General features: G+C 40.4%; 1 protein-coding gene across 13 annotated transcripts in view; it reads left to right on the top strand.

The window, feature by feature from the left end:
• Positions 1 to 17,351, top strand: part of ZRANB3 (zinc finger RANBP2-type containing 3) — a 328,904-nt gene that overhangs the window by 119,204 nt on the left and 192,349 nt on the right. For 12 of the 13 annotated variants that reach the window (XM_054477865.2, XM_054477866.2, XM_063647415.1 and 9 more), the window contains exon 3: positions 13,489 to 13,507. The exons of the other annotated variant lie outside the window; for it this stretch is intronic. In XM_054477865.2, coding sequence (XP_054333840.1) covers positions 13,489 to 13,507 — 19 coding nt within the window. The remainder of the gene's footprint in view (positions 1 to 13,488; positions 13,508 to 17,351) is intronic. 13 annotated transcript variants of the gene reach the window in all.

Below are 17,351 nucleotides of genomic sequence, written 5' to 3'. Positions count from 1 at the left end.
TTCTCTGTATTGGTTATTCTAGTTAGCTATTCGTCTAATTTTTTATCAAAGTTTTCAACTTCTTTGCCTTTGGTTTGAACTTCCTCCTTTAGCTCGGAGTAGTTTGATCGTCTGAAGCCTTCTTCTCTCAGCTCGTCAAAGTCATTCTCCATCCAGCTTTGTTCTGTTGCTGATGAGCAGCTCTGTTCCTTTGGAGGAGGAGAGGCACTCTGATTTTTAGAGTTTCAGTTTTTCTGCTCTGTTTTTTCCCCATCTTTGTGGTTTTATCTGCCTTTGGTCTTTGTTGATGGTGACATACAGATGGGGTTTTGGTGTAGATGTCCTTTCTGTTTGTTAGTTTTCCTTCTAACAGTCAGGACCCTCAGCTGCAGGTCTGTTGGTGTTTGCTGGAGGTCCACTCCCGGCCCTATTTGCCTGGGTATCAGCAGCGGAGGTTGCAGAACAGCGGATATTGGTGAACAGCAAATGTTGCTGCCAGATCCTTCCTCTGGAAGTTTTGTCTCAGAGGAGTACCCGGCCGTGTGAGGTGTCAGTCTGCCCCTACTTGGGGGTGCCTCCCAGTTAGGCTACTCGGGGGTCAGGGGCCCACTTGAGGAGGCAGTCTATCCGTTCTTAGATCTCCAGCTGCGTGCTGGGATAACCACTACTCTCTTCAAAGCTGTCAGACAAGAACATTTAAGTCTCCAGAGGATTCTGCTGCCTTTTGTTTGGCAATGCCCTGCCCCCCCAGGTGGAGTTTACAGAGGCAGGCAGGCCTCCTTGAGCTGCAGTGGGCTCCCCGCAATTGGAGCTTCCAGGCCGCTTTGTTACCTACTCAAGCCTCAGCAATGGCGGGTGCCCCTCCCCCAGCCTCGCTGCCACCTTGCAGTTTGATCTCAGACTGCTGTGCTAGCAATGAGCGATGTTCCGTGGGCATAGGACCCTCCAAGCCAGGTGCAGGATATAATCTCCTGGTGTGCCGTTTGCTAAGACCATTGGAAAAGCCCAGTATTAGGGTGGGAGGGACCTGATTTTCCAGGTGCCGTCTGTCACCCCTTTCTTTGACTAGGAAAGGGAATTCCCTGACCGTTTGCACTTGCCGGGTGAGGCAATGCCTCGCCCTGCTTTGGCTCCCGCTGGGTGCCCTGCACCCACTGTCCTGCACCCACTTTCCAACACTCCCCAGTGAGATGAGCCTGGTACCTCAGTTGGAAATGCAGAAATCATCCGTCTTCTACGTCGCCCACACTGGGAGCTGTAGACTGGAGCTTTTCCTATTCGGCCATCTTGGCTGCACTCCCTCAGGCATTTGTTTATAGCAGTGGAAGAATGGCCTAATACCTGTGTATTATGCAATAAAGGTTACATTGAGAAAGAATGGACTGGCCTGGTGCGGTGGTTCATGCCTGTAATCCTAGCACTTTGGGAGGCTAAGCTGGGTAGATCACCTGAGGTCAGGAGTTCCAGACCAGTCTGGCCAACATGGTGCAACCTCATCTCTAGTAAAAATACAAAAATTAGCTGGGCGTGGTGGCCTACACCTGTAATTCCAGCTACTCAGGATGCTGAGGCAGGAGAATTGCTTGAACCCAGGAGATGGAGGTTGCAGTGAGCTAAGATCACACCATTGCACTCCAAAGTGGGTGACAAGAGTGAAACTGTCTTAAAAAAAACAAAAAAGTCTGGGTGCAGTGGCTAACGCCTGTAATCCCAGCACACTAGGAGGCCGAGGTGGGTGGATCATGAGGTCAGGAGATGGAGACTATCCTGGCTAATGCGGTGAATCCCCATCTCTACTAAAAATACAAAAAATTAGCCAGACGTGGTAGTGGGCACCTGTAGTCCCAGCTACTCAGGAGACTGAGGCAGGAGAATCACTTGAACCTGGGAGCCGGAGGTTGCAGTGAGCCAAGATCGTGCCGCTGCACTCCAGCCTGGGCAACAGAGGGAGACTCTGTCTCAAAAAAAAAAAAAAAAAGAAAAAAGAAAAAAAAGAGAAAGAATGAACTAACAGGTGTATATGCAATAAAGGTTACATTGAAATATTAAAATATTGCCTCAAATCAAGATGAATGAATAACTCTAGAGCAGTCGGTCCTCGTATGTGATTAATCACTGAAGTCATTTCAAAGGAAAAATATTTTCCAAAAGCCTCATTGTTTACTTAAAATTTTTGTATTATATTAAATATGTACACACCAAAACTAGGTTAAAAAATTTCATATACTTATAGCTTTTAGGAAATATTTTCAAAATATGAAAAATTTTCAAAATTAAATAAAAATAAGGCAAAATAAAAATAGTTCAGTTAACAGTATTAATGTAATGTGATAGTATTATTTGGCAGATTCTAAATTGATGCTATTGAGGTTTTATGGCCAAAACTAATAGCCTCATGTCTCTTAAATATTGAAAGTTTATTCATATCCTATACTTCCTTTTTTAATGATGAGGAATTGAGTTCAGCTGCACATAATAATAGCTAAAATATGTTGGACTATTTTCTTCTGCAGTTAACAGGATTTTAGAGCTACACCTTTCCAATCTTCTTGTCCTTTTCTGCCTAGTAGATCACAAGGCAGCTATTACAGTTCCAGATTTGGCATCATTGTGTGATGCAGGAAGAAAGGAAGAAGACAAAATGACATGTGCCAACTGAGTCAACCCTATTTTAACAAGCTTTCCCAGAATCACCACCGAGTGATGTTGACTAAGGCCTCATTGGCCACATTTTGTCATATAACCATAGCTAGTTGAAAAAGTGATTGGAAAAGGAGAGGTTTAGTTCACCACAGGCCCCCCACCCACAGGGTGTGTTAATGAGGGGGAAGGGGAGAAGGGATTTTGGAAAAGCAACAGCAAGCTCTACCACAACTTCTAAGGCCGTTTTTATTGAGGGATGATTTGGAAGCACTATAGCCATCTTCATCACATAAAGATCACATCAACTTTGGGGTGTTATTGAAATCTCTCTCAAGTAGGTATCTAACTGTGTCTGCAATCTGGGAAAGAAAAATGCTTCATATTTGCTCTCATAATTACTGATAATTAAAGTTTAAATTTTAAAAGCTAAAAGAAATCAGTTCCCTCATGAGTATGATGTTCTCCGTGCATGCACCCCTATGTGCCTGGTGATGTCTCAATTCCACACTACCCTAAGTCCGACTATTGTAAAAACCTATTTACTCATCATTCTGCAATAAGAAGTATTTAATATAGGTAAATGGGAAGGGATTTCTCATATAATCCTAAATGCAAAAGGGACCACTAAATATACATAGGCCTGATTTTAAAGTAGTTGCTCAGATGACCCAGAATATACTTAGAGTAATATTTTTTAGAATTTAATCTAAATGACTTAACAGTTAACAAAGAGAATTCTGAGTTCCTTACAAGTTCATAAATTACTGTCCGTAGGCCAAGCCAGGCCCACCAATTATGTTTATAAATAAAGTTTTTTTGGAACACAACCCTGCTCATTTATTTATTTGTTGTCATTGGCTGCTTTTCCAGTATTAGAACAGAGTTGAGTAGTTGTGACAGACATTGCATGCATGATCTGTAAAGCCTAAAATATTTACCATTAGAAAAAAATTTGCCAACCCTTGCCTTAGAATATATTGGTGAACAACCTTTTAAGAATTAGTGACCTAAAGAAAGTTTCTGGTGCAGTGCCAAAAGTTATGACTTTAGTTTGATACATAAGACCTTACTATTAAGACTAGATGAGGCCGAGGTGGGCAGATCATGAGGTCAGGAGTTAGAGACCAGCCTGGCCAACATGGTGAAACCCCATCTCTACTAAAAATACAAAAAACTAACTGGGCATGATGGTGTGTGCCTATATTTCCAGCTACTTGGGAGGCTGAGGCAGGAGAATCACTTGATCCCAGGAGGCGGAGGTTGCAGTGAGCCAAGATCATGCCACTGTACTCCAGCCTGGGCAACAGAGCAAGACTCCATCTAGAGGAATAAAAAAGACTAGACGAAGAAACAAAATATGGATTTATCAGAAGAGTGAACACACACAGTCCATGCCAATAGGATGTTATTTATTTATTTATTTTTATTATTACTATTTTTGAGATGAAGTCTTGCTCTGTTGCCCAGGCTGGAGTGCAGTGGTGCGATCTCGTCTCATGGCAACTTCTTCCTCTCAGGTTCAAGCAATTCTTCTGCCTCAGCCTCCCGAGTAGCTGGGATTATAGGCGCCCGCTTCCACGCTCGGCTAATGTTTGTACTCTCAGTAGACATGGGTTTTCACCGTGTTGGCCAGGCTGGTCTCAAACTCTTGACCTCTTGATCCGCCTGCCTTGGCCTTCCAAATTGCTGGGATTACAGGTGTGGGCCACCACGCCCAGCCAGGATGTAATTTAATAGGAATAAATTCAAAGTCCTAAGTTCAGAATTGAGAAAAATACGAAAACCTTTTCGAAAAACAAATTAGGCCTTATACACTGAAAGAGCTGCAATGACAGAGATCACCAGTTACAGAAATGGTAGTCTTGAATTGATAGAATCTTTTGTTTTGCCCCTTCCCCGTGACCATGTACCAAGATCTTTCTCATTCAAAAGCATGTTATTGGCATTCCTTACAAACAGCACTCAAATGACAACTCAGTTATAAGTGAAAAAGATAGAATACTAAGCAATACTAAATATTTTTAGTAACAATACTAAACATTTTTCATTTTTGTCATCATGTTGTGAGTTAAAGTGTCTAAAGAGAATCTTCTGTCTAACCTTGTATGCCCTCTCTTAAGAATATAAGTGGCATGCCTATGAAAAGACAATGTAAAAAAACCCCTCCAGTTTATATGTGTTCACCCTCGTTCCTTCCAGGGTGCAGCTTAGTCAGTCTTACTCTAAAACTTTAGCCTGTGATCTTATTTCCTATAACATTGTTCATATTTTAAAAACCTGTGAATTTTTGTCGATGGCATACTTAATATGTTGCCACCAATTGAATGTACACTTTAATACTATCTGAGGTTGTAGTTTTAAAACACTGTATTTCTGATCTATAATTCACATATGCTTATAAATTCATAGACTTCTAGAAGGATACATAAGACAGCAGGTCCAGAGGTTGCTTCTGGGAAGGGGCTTGGGGAGCTGGGAGACCAGGTGACAGGGTGAAGAGAAACATTTCACTGTATATTCTATTGTGCCTTTTTACTGTTGGTCCATGTACATGTATAGCCATTCAAGTAAATCAATGAAATATCTTTTAAAACCCATATCTTCTCCAGAATCATCTTCTAACCTAGGCATAGTTCATTTGCAAATCATACTATCATCACAGTCACACTATGGACGTGAAACAGCCAACCAAAGCAACTATGACAAGTCAAAGATTCAACAAGTGTACTGAACACAGTGTGATTAGGTGGTTGTCATCATTTAGGGAAAATAATTGGTTGAATAGGTATATGAAAACCCAGTTTACACAGAAATCCAAGGAGAACTGATCAGTAAAAAAAGTGACAAAATGCTGGGCGCAGTGGCTCACGCCTGTAATCCCAGCGCTCTGGGAGGTCGGGGCTGGCGGATCACGAGGTCAAGAGATCAAGACCATCCTGGCTAACACAGTGAAACCCCGTCTCTACTAAAAATACAAAAAAAATTAGCCGGGCGTGGTGGCGGGTGCCTATAGTCCCAGCTACTCCGGAGGCTGAGGCAGGAGAATGGTGTGAACCCAGGAGGCGGAGCTTGCAGTGAGCCGAGATAGCGCCACTGCACTCCAGCCTGGGAAACAGAGCGAGACTCCATCTCAAAAAAAAAAAAAAAAAAGTGACAAAAGAAATGGTTTTTGTTTGTCCAAAGGAGGTAGAAAAAAAGAGTAAGGGCAAAAAGATGCAGTGAAATGTGCAGCACGAGGCTTGATACCTTTAACAGTGGAAGTCAAGAGTCAGAAGCTAGTAGATGAAATTAAGAACAGGCATGTAGGGCCAGGTGTGGTGGCTCATGCCTGTAATCCCAGCACTTTGGGAGGCCGAGGCGGGCAGATCACGAGGTCAGGAGATCAAGACCATCCTGGCTAACACAGTGAAACCCCGTCTCTACTAAAAATACAAAAAAATTAGCCAGGTGTGGTGGCGGGCACCTGTAGTCCCAGCTACTGGGGAGGCTGAGGCAGGAGAATGGCATGAACCCGGGAGGCAGAGCTTGCAGTGAGTGGAGATCATGCCACTGCACTCCAGCCTGGGTGACAGAGCGAGACTCCATCTCAAAAAATAAATAAATAAATAATAAGAAAAAGAAAAAGAAAAAGAACAGGCATGTAAAACGTGGAGAGCAAATGGACATGATCCTTATTGCTGCAATTCTCCAAAGATATGTAGTTCATAAATGTGCAAGATATGGAGAAACAGCCACTTCTGCTGCATATGCAGACAATGACCCTAAGTATGTGTCTCCTCCTTGTATATGTTTTGGGGGAGGAGAGGTAAGGGAAAGGGTTACATGGTAACTTTCAGCATTCCTCTTGATCTAGGGCTATAAAAGCAGCAGAATACCGTAGCTTATTGAAAGCGCAGCAAACAGGACATTTCCAGAGTGTAGCAGAAAGCAGGCCTGGAAGCCCACTGTATCCCTAGCATGTATTCACAGTTACCAATGGAAACAATGGTTACTTTTAGTAGCCCTCCTGCTAAAATAACTTAAATTAGAAATGGGTTCTTGGCTGAAGAAATTAAGCAAGATTTCTGGTTAAAAAGTTTAAAGAAGAAGAGGAGCTACGTGAGCATGTTCAAATGCTATCTTTAACTATAATAGAAATCTTTCTTATTTCTTCAACAGGATATACCCATCCTAAAGTGAAAATAGAAGGTTTTTCTTTCCTTTCCTTTTTTTTTTTTTTTTTTTTTTGAGGCGGGGTCTGGCTTTCTTGCCCAGGCTGAAGTGCAGTGGTACGATCATGCCTCACTGCAGATTAAACTTCCTGGGCTCAAGCAGTTCTCCTACCTCAGTCTCCCAAGTAGCTGGGGCTAGAGGCACACACCACCACACCTGCCTAGTTTTTTATTTTTATTTTTAGTGGAGAGGAGTCCTCGCTATGTCGCCCATGCTGGTCTCAGATTGGTACACTAAAGTAATCCTCCCACCTCAGCTTACCAAAGTGCTGGGGTTATAGTCATGAGCCACCTTGTCCAGTCTCTTGGTTTTGTTTGTTTTTGTTTGTTTGTTTGTTTAGATGCAGTCTCACTCTGTTGCCCAGGCTGGAGCACAGTAGCATGATAATAATAGCTCACTACAGACTCAACCTCCTGGGCTCAAGGGATCCTCCTGCCTCAGCATCCCTAGTAGCTGAGACTACAGGCGTGGATAACACACCTGGCTAATATTTTTTAATTTTATTTTAAATTTTTTCCTTTTTGTTTTTGTGGGTACAGAGTAAGTGTATATATTTATGGGGTACACGAGCTATTTTGATACAGACATACAATGCATAATAAGCAGATGTATCACCTCAAGCATTTATTCTTTATGTTACAAACAATCCAATTATATTCTTTTAATTATTTTTAAATGTACAATTTAATTATTATTGACTATAGTCACCCCATTGTGCTATCGAATACTAGATATTATTCATTCTATTTTTATTTACCCATTAACCATCCCGACTTTCCCCCTACCCCACCACTACCCTTCCCAGCCTCTAATAGCCATCATTCTATTCTCTATCTCCATGAGTTCAGTTGTCTTAATTTTGGATTCCCACACATAAGTGAGAATGTGCAAAGTTTGTCTTTCTGTGCCTGGCTTATTTCACTTAACATAATGACCTCTAGTTCCACCCATGTTGTTGCAAATGACAGGATCTCATTCTTTTTTATGGCTGAATAGTACTCCATTGTGTATATGTACCACATTTTCTTTATCTCTTCATCTGTTGATGGACATGTAGGTTGTTTCCAAATCTTGGCTATTGTGAATAGTGCTTCAATAAACATGGGAGTGCAGATATCTCTTTGATACACTAATTTCCTTTCCTTTGGGTATATACCTAGCAGTAGGATTGCTGGATCAGATGGAAGCTCTATTTTTAGTTTTTGTGAGGAACCTCCAAATTGTTCCCCATAGTGGCGATACTAATTTACATTCCCACCAGCAGTGTACAAGTGTTCCCTTTTCTCCATATCCTTGTCAGCATTTGTTGTTGCTTGTCTTTCATTTTAACTGGGGTGAGATGATATCTCATTATAGTTTTGATTTGCATTTCTCTGATGATCAATGATGTCGAGCACATTTTCATATAACTGTTTGCCCTTTGTATGTCTTCTTTGAAAAATATCTATTCAGATCTTTTGTCCATTTAAAAAATTGGATTATTAGATTTTTTTCCTGAAGAGTTGTTTGAGCTTCTTCTTTATTCTGGTTATTAATCCCTTGTCAGATGAATAGTTTGCAAATATTTTCTCCTATTCTGTGGGTTGTCTCTTTACTTTGTGGATTGTTTCCTTTTGTGTGCAGAAGCTTTTTAACTTGATGTGATCCCATTTGTCCATTTTATTTGGTTGCCTGTGTTTGTGGGTTGTTACTCAAGAAATCTTTGCCCAGCCAGGCACCGTGGTTCACCCCTGTAATCCCAGCACTTTGGGAGGCCGAGGCAGGTGGATCATTTGAGGTCAGGAGTTTGAGACCAGCCTGGCCAAAATGGTGAAACCCTGTCTCTACTAGAAATACAAAAATTAGCCGGGCGTCATGGTGTGCACCTGTAGTCATAGCTACTCAGGAGGCTGAGGCATGAGAATCGCTTGAACGTGGGAGGCAGAGGTTGTAGTGAGCCAAGATTGCACCACTGCACTCCAGCCTGGGTGACAGAGAGAAACTGTGTCTCAAAAATAAAAAAAATTTAAAAAAAAAAGAAATCTTTGCCCATTCTTGTGTCCTGGAGCATCGCCTCAGTGTTTCCTTGTAGTAGTTTCATGATTTGAGGTCTTAGATTTAAGTCTTTAATCCATTTTGATTTGATTTTTGTTTATGGTGAGAGATGGTTTAATTCTTCTGAATGCAGATATCCAGTTTTCCCAGCACCATTTATTGAAGAGACTGCCCTTTCTCCCAGTGTATGTTTTTGACAGCTTTATCCAAAATGAGTTCACTGCAGATGTATGGATTTGTTTCTGGGTTCTCTATTCTGTTGCTTTGGTCTGTGTGTCTGTATTTATGCTAGTACCTTGCTGGTGACAATAGCTCTGTAGTATAATTTGAAGTCAGATAATGTGATTCCTCCAGTTTTGTTTTTGCTCAGGATGGCTTTGACTATTCTGGGTCTTTTATGGTTCCATATAAGTTTTAGAATTGTTTTTTCTGTTTCTGTGAAGAGTGTACTTTTTTTTTTTTTTTTTTTTTTTGTAGAGACAAGGTCTTGCTATGTTGTGCAGGCTGATCTCAAAGTCCTGCATTCAAGCAGTCCTGCCTCAGCCTCCCAAAGCACTTCGGGATTATGGACATAAGCCACTACACCCAGCTTAGTATCTTTTACATAAATGGACATTCCTTCTCATTCTCTTTTGCTGGATTCTTCCCCTCTCTTGACTTCTCATTGTTGTAGTGCTCCAAGGCTTTTTTTCCCTTGTGGTAAAAAAACACAATGTAAAATTTACTACCTTAACCATTTTAATTTTACAGTGTAGTAGTGTTAACGATATCTTATTATGTAAGGTATAGGTAACAACTTTTTCATCTAGTAAATCTGAAACTCTACACCCATTTAACAGCTCCTCTTTTCCTCCTCCCTTGTCTCTATACTCTTCCTTCCTAGGTGATCACATCTAGTCTCTTGACTGAAATATCATCTATTTTGCTTTAGAATAATTTCAGCTTCCCATCTCCTTACCTCCCTTCAGTTTTGAATATTCAGATTTTTGGATTATGTCCCTTCTGTTTCTAGTCTTTATTTAGAGTATATATGGTCCATTAAATTATCACATATCAAGCTTCATTGCTTACCAGATTCCCTTTTCCTTTTTTCCTATCTTGAATCTATGTTAAGGTGTTTTTATTGTTTGGTTATTTTCTCAAGTATTTTTACTGAAATGGTTTGCTTTAGTGGTGTAATTTTGGTAATCTTGAATAGCCTTAAATATCTTTTTCCCATCCCGTAACAAATCGGGGGTATCTCAGCTGAGTATAAGATTCATAACTTCTAAGCTGGGCATGGTGGCTCACGCCTGTAATCCCAGCACTGTGGGAGGCCAAGGCAGGCAGATCATGAGATCAGGAGTTTGAGACCAGCCTGGCCACCATAGTGAAACCCTGTCTCTACTTAAAAAAAAAAAAAAAAAAAATTAGCTGGGCATGGTGGTGGGCGCCTGTTTACCCAGCTACTTGAGAGGCTGAGGCAGGAGAATCGCTTGAGCCCGGAAGGCGGAGGTTGCAGTGAGCCGAGATCGCACCATTGTACTCCAGCCAGGAAAACAGAGTGAGACTCCATCTAAAAAAAAAAAGGTTCATAACTTCTGCTGCTTTTCGTTTCAGTTAGTTTAGATCCTGTTGCATTTTATTCTAGCTTCTAGAGTTGATGATTAGACCAGTACCAGTTCTAGTTTTCTCTTTATGGATAATTGTTCTTTCTTTCTGGACACTAATAAGATTTTTTCTTTATTTGTAAAATTAATGAATTTTACAAGGATATAATAGATATTTGTCTTTTCTCTTTAATCCATCCTGAAACTTGGTTTCCCTTTTCACTTATCCACCAAAAGCCAGCCCAGAGAAATTTCCCTTTATTAGTTACTTAATTGTTGCCTTTCCTCCATCTGGCGCTTTTTCTCTTTTTGAACACCTATTTTTCGTAAAATAGGTCTTCTGGGACTATCTTCAGGTCTTTCTGTTCCTTCAGTATTTCCATTTATTTTGCTTTCTGTTCTGTGCTTTGAGAGAATCCACATACTGCATCTTCCAGTCTATTTATTTAGCTGTCAGTAATGATCATCTTTAAAAAAAAAGTTCATGTTCTCGTTTTGCTTTGAAATCTATACATGAATCTTCCTGGAAAAAAAAAATCATGTTTTTCAAAGTATTGCTTTTTAGTTTTCTAATCCATTGGCTTGTTTACAAAGAATGTAATAAATTTTTTACTCTTATATATGTTTTAAGTTTCAATTAAAGTATTTGAATTTTATTTTTTGTAAAGATATTTATTGGGGCCGGGTGCAGTGGCTCACGCTTATAATCCCAGCAGTTTGGCAGGCCTAGGTGGGTGGATCACATGAGTCCAGGAGTTCTAGACCAACCTGAACAACATAGTGAAACCCTGTCTCTACAAATAAAAAAAATAGCTGGGTGTGGTGGCATACACCTGTAGTCCCAGCTACTTTGGAGGCTGAGGTGGTAGGATCATTAGAGGTCAAGGCTGCAGTGAGCCGTGATCATGCCACTGCCCTCTATCCTGAGTGACAAAGGGAGACTGTCTCAGAAAAAAAAACCCAAAAAACATATTTATTCGGTAAGCTGACATCTTTTTGAACAGTGAAATTTCATTTTCATTTAACTGTAATGAATTCATTGGTAATTTATTTACTCCAAATGCTTAATTTGTTGTTGTTGTTGTTGTTGTTTTTGAGACAGAGTCTCACTCTGTTGCCCAAGCTGGAGTGCAGTGGCATGATCTTGGCTCACTGCAACCTCTGCCTCCCGGGTTCAAGTGTTTCTCCTGCCTCAGCCTCCCAAGTACCTGGGACTACAGGGGCGCGCCATCACACCTGGCTAATTTTTTACTTTTAGTACAGACAGGGTTTCACCATGTTGGCCAGGCTGGTCTCGTACTCCTGACCTCAGGTGATCCAGTCGCCTTGGCTTCCCAAAGTGCTGGGATTACAGGCGTTAGCCACCGTGCCTGGCCATTATTTGTATTTTATATATAGAAATAAATCTTATAAGATTATATGATATCAAGAGAACTGTTAATAAAGGAACAATAAAATAGAAAAAGTAGCTTTTTCCTGCCCTTTTTTTTTTTTTTTTTTTTTGTATTTTCATTTTGTTTTGTTTTGTTTTAGAGATAGGGTCTCCCTCTGTTGTCCAGGCTGGAGTACAGTGGGACAATCATAGCTCAGTGTGGCTTCCAATTCCTGGCCTCAATCTATCCTCCTACCTCACCCTCCTGAGCCACTGGGATAACAGGCATGAGCCACTGTACCTGGCCTCTTGCCAATTTTTATAATATTCCAGCACTTTTTTTAGGTTGTCTGGAAATATCCTTACTTAAGGGATTGGTTTTACCGCTTATCATATATTTGCTGTCTCAAAGGAACACCCGATGATCCTGACCATGCCTGCTATTCTTTCCCTTTGCCCTTTGTTTTTCTGCTACTTAATACTTGAGTTTATGCCCCCATCCTCAATTATCATTGTATAGAATTTATTTATACAGGTTAATAAGAAAGAACTGAGAAAAGAAAGTTTAGCAAAGTAATAGAAATAAAAACTCAGCGGCCGGGTGCGGTGGCTCACGCCTGTAATCCCAACACTTTGGGAGGCCGAGGTGGGTGGATCACGAGGTCAGGAGATCGAGACCATCCTGGCTAACACGGTGAAACCCCGTCTCTATGAAAAATACAAAAAATTAGCCTGGTGTGGTGGTGGGTGCTTGTAGTCCCAGCTACTCGGGAGGCTGAGGCAGGAGAATAGCGTGAACCTGGGAGGCAGAGCTTGCAGGGAGCGGAGATCGCACCACTGCACTCCAGCCTGGGCAACAGAGCGAGACTCCATCTCAGAAAAGAAAAAAAAAAGAAAGAAATAAAAACTCAGCTTAAAGGTAGGCTTAGCATATATAGTTATGTATTCAACTTATGCTAATATGTAATTCACACTTATTTTCTTATATTTTAATGCAGCATTCTTCTCTTTATAGGGAATACCAATCTTAAGGTTTAAGGATGAGGAGGGTGGTCATTGGTACAATCACTTACCACTTTGCTCACGTTTTTGAAGGGTCATTGTAGCTATCTTCATGGGTGGGCTGTGGAAACAGCACATCTGAAGCTCTAACACTCCCACGTAGCCATATGCCTTTGGCAACTGGAGAGTCATATAAAATCAGCACTGGCCCATGTTCTCATACTTATAAACACCTCTCTCTGGCTTACTACTTTAGTATTTATAAACTATTTTGTGACAAGCTACTTAATCAGAACTTTAAAAATGGTTCACTTTGCCTGGACACGGTTGCTCACACCTGTAATCCCAGCACTTTGGGAGGCTGAGGCGAGTGGATCACGAGGTCAAGAGATCGATACCATCCTAAGCAACATGGTGAAACCCCTTCTCTACTAAAAATACAAAAATTAGATGGGCGTGGTGACACGCACCTGTAGTTCCATCTGCTCAGGAGGCTGAGGCAGGAGAATCACTTGAACCTGGGAGACAGAGGTTGCAGTGAGCTGAGATCGCACCACTGCACTTCAGCCTGGTGACAGAGCAAGACTCTGTCTCAAAAAAAAAAAAAAAAAAGGAAAATGTTCACTTTGATAATTAATTTTTTTTTATTTTTTCCAGGTGTATGGTGGCTGATGAAGTAAGTGTTCAATGGTTTTTATGTCTTTTATAAGATTACACAGCTTGTTTTTAGTGTCCGCTATTTTCCATGTACTCTTTCTCCATATGACTATATGTCTATATATGGGGATGGGGAGAGAGAGAAAGATGGGAGGGTCAGGAGGGAGGGAGAGAGAGAATGAGAATGAAAGAATGTGTGTGTGTGTGTTTTCTAGACATGCATCTGATACATATGTTAATATTAACATTAGTGACCCCAAATTGTTACCTAGGATGCATGGATGAGCTTTGAAATGCAGCCCCCCAAAAAGCTTTTGTTATAATAGTACTTGCTTAAAAGCTAAACTTTAAAGATTCTGTTCTAAAGGTTATTGTTAATTGTTTCCTATGAGTTTGAAACATAGTTCTGAAATGGTATTTTATTATCAGTCAACAGTTTGATACATTTAAATGGCATGTGCTTATATGTATCCCTATTCGTGTTTTCTCTCGGAAATGGAGGCTCTTGTTACATGAACTATGATATTCTTTGTGTACATTCTCAGACTAATATAAATCAATAAAGTTCTAATTTTTAACAACAGTTTGAGAAATGTGTTGCTGTTTTTCATTATGTCTTTAAGAATAACAGCAAAACAGCCAGGCGCAGTGGCTCACGCCTGTAATCCAACACTGGGAGGCCGAGGCAGGTGGATCATGAGGCCAGGAGTTTGAGACCATCCTGGCTAACACGGTGAAACCCCATCTCTATTAAAATACAAAAAATTAGCCGGGCATGGTGGCGGGCATCTGTACTCCCAGCTAGTCAGGAGGCTGAGGCGGGAGAATGGCATGAACCCAGGAGGCAGAGCTTGCAGTGAGCCGAGAGCATGCCACTGCACTCCAGCTTGGGTGACAGAGTGAGACTCCGTCTCAAAAAAAAAAAAAAGAATAACAGCAAAACATACACTTTTCAAAATATATTAGAGATGAAGGAAATGGAAACTGAATTGTTAAAAAATAAAAGTGGAATCATCAAAAAATTCTCCCAATTAATTATGATTTAGTTTTACTTGCATATAGACTCCCACCAATGGCTTATCTCTGTAGTCTCTTCAGACGGAATCTGGCTCTGTTGCCCAGGGTGCAGTGCAATGGCACGATCTCGGCTCACTGCAACCTCCGCCTCCCGGATTCAAGCAATTCTCTTGCCTCAGCCTCCCGAGTAGCTGGGACTACAGGCGCTCATCACCATGCCCAGCTAATTTTTGTATTTTTAGTACAGAAGGGGTTTCACCATTTTGGCCAAGATGTTTTCCATCTCTTGACCTCGTGATCCGCCCGCCTCAGCCTCCCAAAGTCCTGGGATTACAGGCGTGAGCCACCGTGCCTGGCCTGTAGTCTGTTTTTAAGGAAAAACATGAATAGAGAATTTAAGGATTTATTTAAGGAATAACATGAGTCCTATACAGAAATGTTGATATAGGGGTTCATAGTTCATGCTAATTTATAATGGCCTAATTTTTTAGTTTGAACTCTTCATTCATTCAATAGGTGTTTATTTAGACTAGATATAGTTAGAAAGAGAGTCATTGCCAGTGAAGAACTTTAGCGATATAATTGGAGAAACAAGACATAGACATTTGGGAAACAATAAACAGAAATTTTTCTTTTGAAACAGGATGAGTTCTTTTGTTGTTTTGTTTTTGTTTTTGTATTTGTTTTTGTTTTTATTTTGAGGAGGAGTCTCGCTCTGTTGCCCAGACTGGAGTGCAGTGGCGCGATCTCGACTCACTGCAAGGTTCACCTCCCAGGTTCACGCCATTCTCCTGCCTCAGCCTCCGGAGTAGCTGGGACTACAGGCACCCGCCACCATGCCAGGCTAATTTTTTGTATTTTTAGTAAAGACACGGTTTCACTGTGTTAGCCAGGATGGTCTCAATCTCCTGACCTCAGGTGATCCGTCCGCCTCTGCCTCCCAAAATGCTGGGATTATAGGCGTGAGCCATCGCGCTCGGCCTAAAACAGGATGAGCTCTAAACGGCTCTTCATAAATTAATTAATTTGAGAGTCCAAATGACTGAAAGAGGCTTACATTTTTAGTCCTTGAATATGTTTTCAACAAATAGAAATGTGAACTCATTCTCCAAAACCTCAAGACTAGCCATAACTATTTCCTCTTATATATATACATGTATAGAACATATATGTCATATATGTATATGCATGTGTATAAATTCTTTTCCAAACAGACTAGTTGATGTCCACAGAAAATATATTATAAAAGGTAACAAACAGCATCCTTTATGATTTCCACAAGTAAGTCATGGGTAAAAATCTTAGCAGTTATGGTACACCATTGGTTCTTTGGTCCTCACTTTGATGTTGTAGAAATCTAGATGCACCTTAAATCTATGGAATTCACCATGGATTCAGATAAACACTTGATCTGCACCATAACCCTTCTGATATGGTTTGGCTGTGTCCCCACCCAAATCTCATCTTGAATTGTAGCTACCATAATTCCCACATGGGATGGGAGGGGTGACCCAGTGGGGGATAGTTGAATCATGAGGGTGGGTCTCTCCCATGCTGTTCTCATGATAGTCAGTAAGTCTCACGAGATCTGATGGTTTTATAAATGGGAGTTCCCCTGCACATGCTCTCTTGCATGCTGCAGTATAAAAGATGTGACTTTACTCCTCTTTCACCTTCCACCATAATTGTGGAGCCTCCCTAGCCATGTGGAACTGTGAATTAAACCCAGATTCGGGTTTATAAATTACCCAGATTCGGGTATGTCTTTATTGGCAGTGTGAGAACAGACTAAGACACCTTCTTAACTCTTATATTCTCTAACAAACCCTTATCCTCAGTTAACGAGTATGCAGAGGTCACGAACCCTTAGCCAGCAAGAGCGTTCCCGTTATACAAATCACTTTTCCATTTCTTGTGATTTACAATTACATAGCACTTTTCACATTTGGCTAATTCACATGTTGTCATCTTCTTTCAAAACCATTCTTACTTTTTAATTAAATACATTGCAAAATCCGTTTAATATTTCCTCAATACTTAAAAAAACTTCTACCTTTCTATCCATCATAATTACTTAATTACTTCTCTCTTTTCACCAGCATTTTTGAAGACCCATTATTTTACACCTATTTGACTTGACAGGGTTTATGATGTTATGTCCTATTAATAATGTTGATTAAGAAAAAATCTTCAACTTTATACATGAATACAAGAATCAGGCCATAGAAATAAACAGAATGACATACAAGACGTAAGATCACAGCTCATAACCACTAATAATCTATTTAGTGGTAGAGTTGGACTGCTATTTTTATGGAATCTTACCATGCCAGTGTGGATGAAAGTTAATAAATTAAATGTGCTGAAGTAAAAAGAACTTCTATATATGTAAATTATATGAACTCTGGTTTAACCTTCATTCTGTTTTCTAATATGGTTTTCCTTCTCTTGCTTTTATCATAAAACAGTGGTGAAGCCAGAGAAGGAAGTACAATTTATAATTTAAAGGCCAACCACTTTTTGATTTGTAAATTAAAAATAGATTTTGATGTGATGACTGTTTGACTCATCAAATAGTGAAAAGCCTTGGAAGAGCAATTTTACATCTGTGTTATTGAACCTACTTTTTTTTTTTTTATAAATGCTTGAATACTCACTTGGAGTATTGTGTACTTTAGCTGTCTGCTGTGATCTTTTCTCCCTAGCTTTAGAAACAAATGACGTCCTTCACTAGTATTATACCCCTTCTTACGGTATCTTTTCATTGTTATCTTTTTCTTCTTCTTTTCTTTTTTTTTTTTAATTCTTTAAGATCTAGGGTACCTGTGCAAAACGTGCAGGTTTGT

Source organism: Pongo pygmaeus, chromosome 11 (assembly GCF_028885625.2).
Source record: "Pongo pygmaeus isolate AG05252 chromosome 11, NHGRI_mPonPyg2-v2.0_pri, whole genome shotgun sequence".
Classification (NCBI taxonomy): domain Eukaryota; kingdom Metazoa; phylum Chordata; class Mammalia; order Primates; family Hominidae; genus Pongo; species Pongo pygmaeus.
This window is presented reverse-complemented; position numbering and strand designations above follow the sequence as displayed.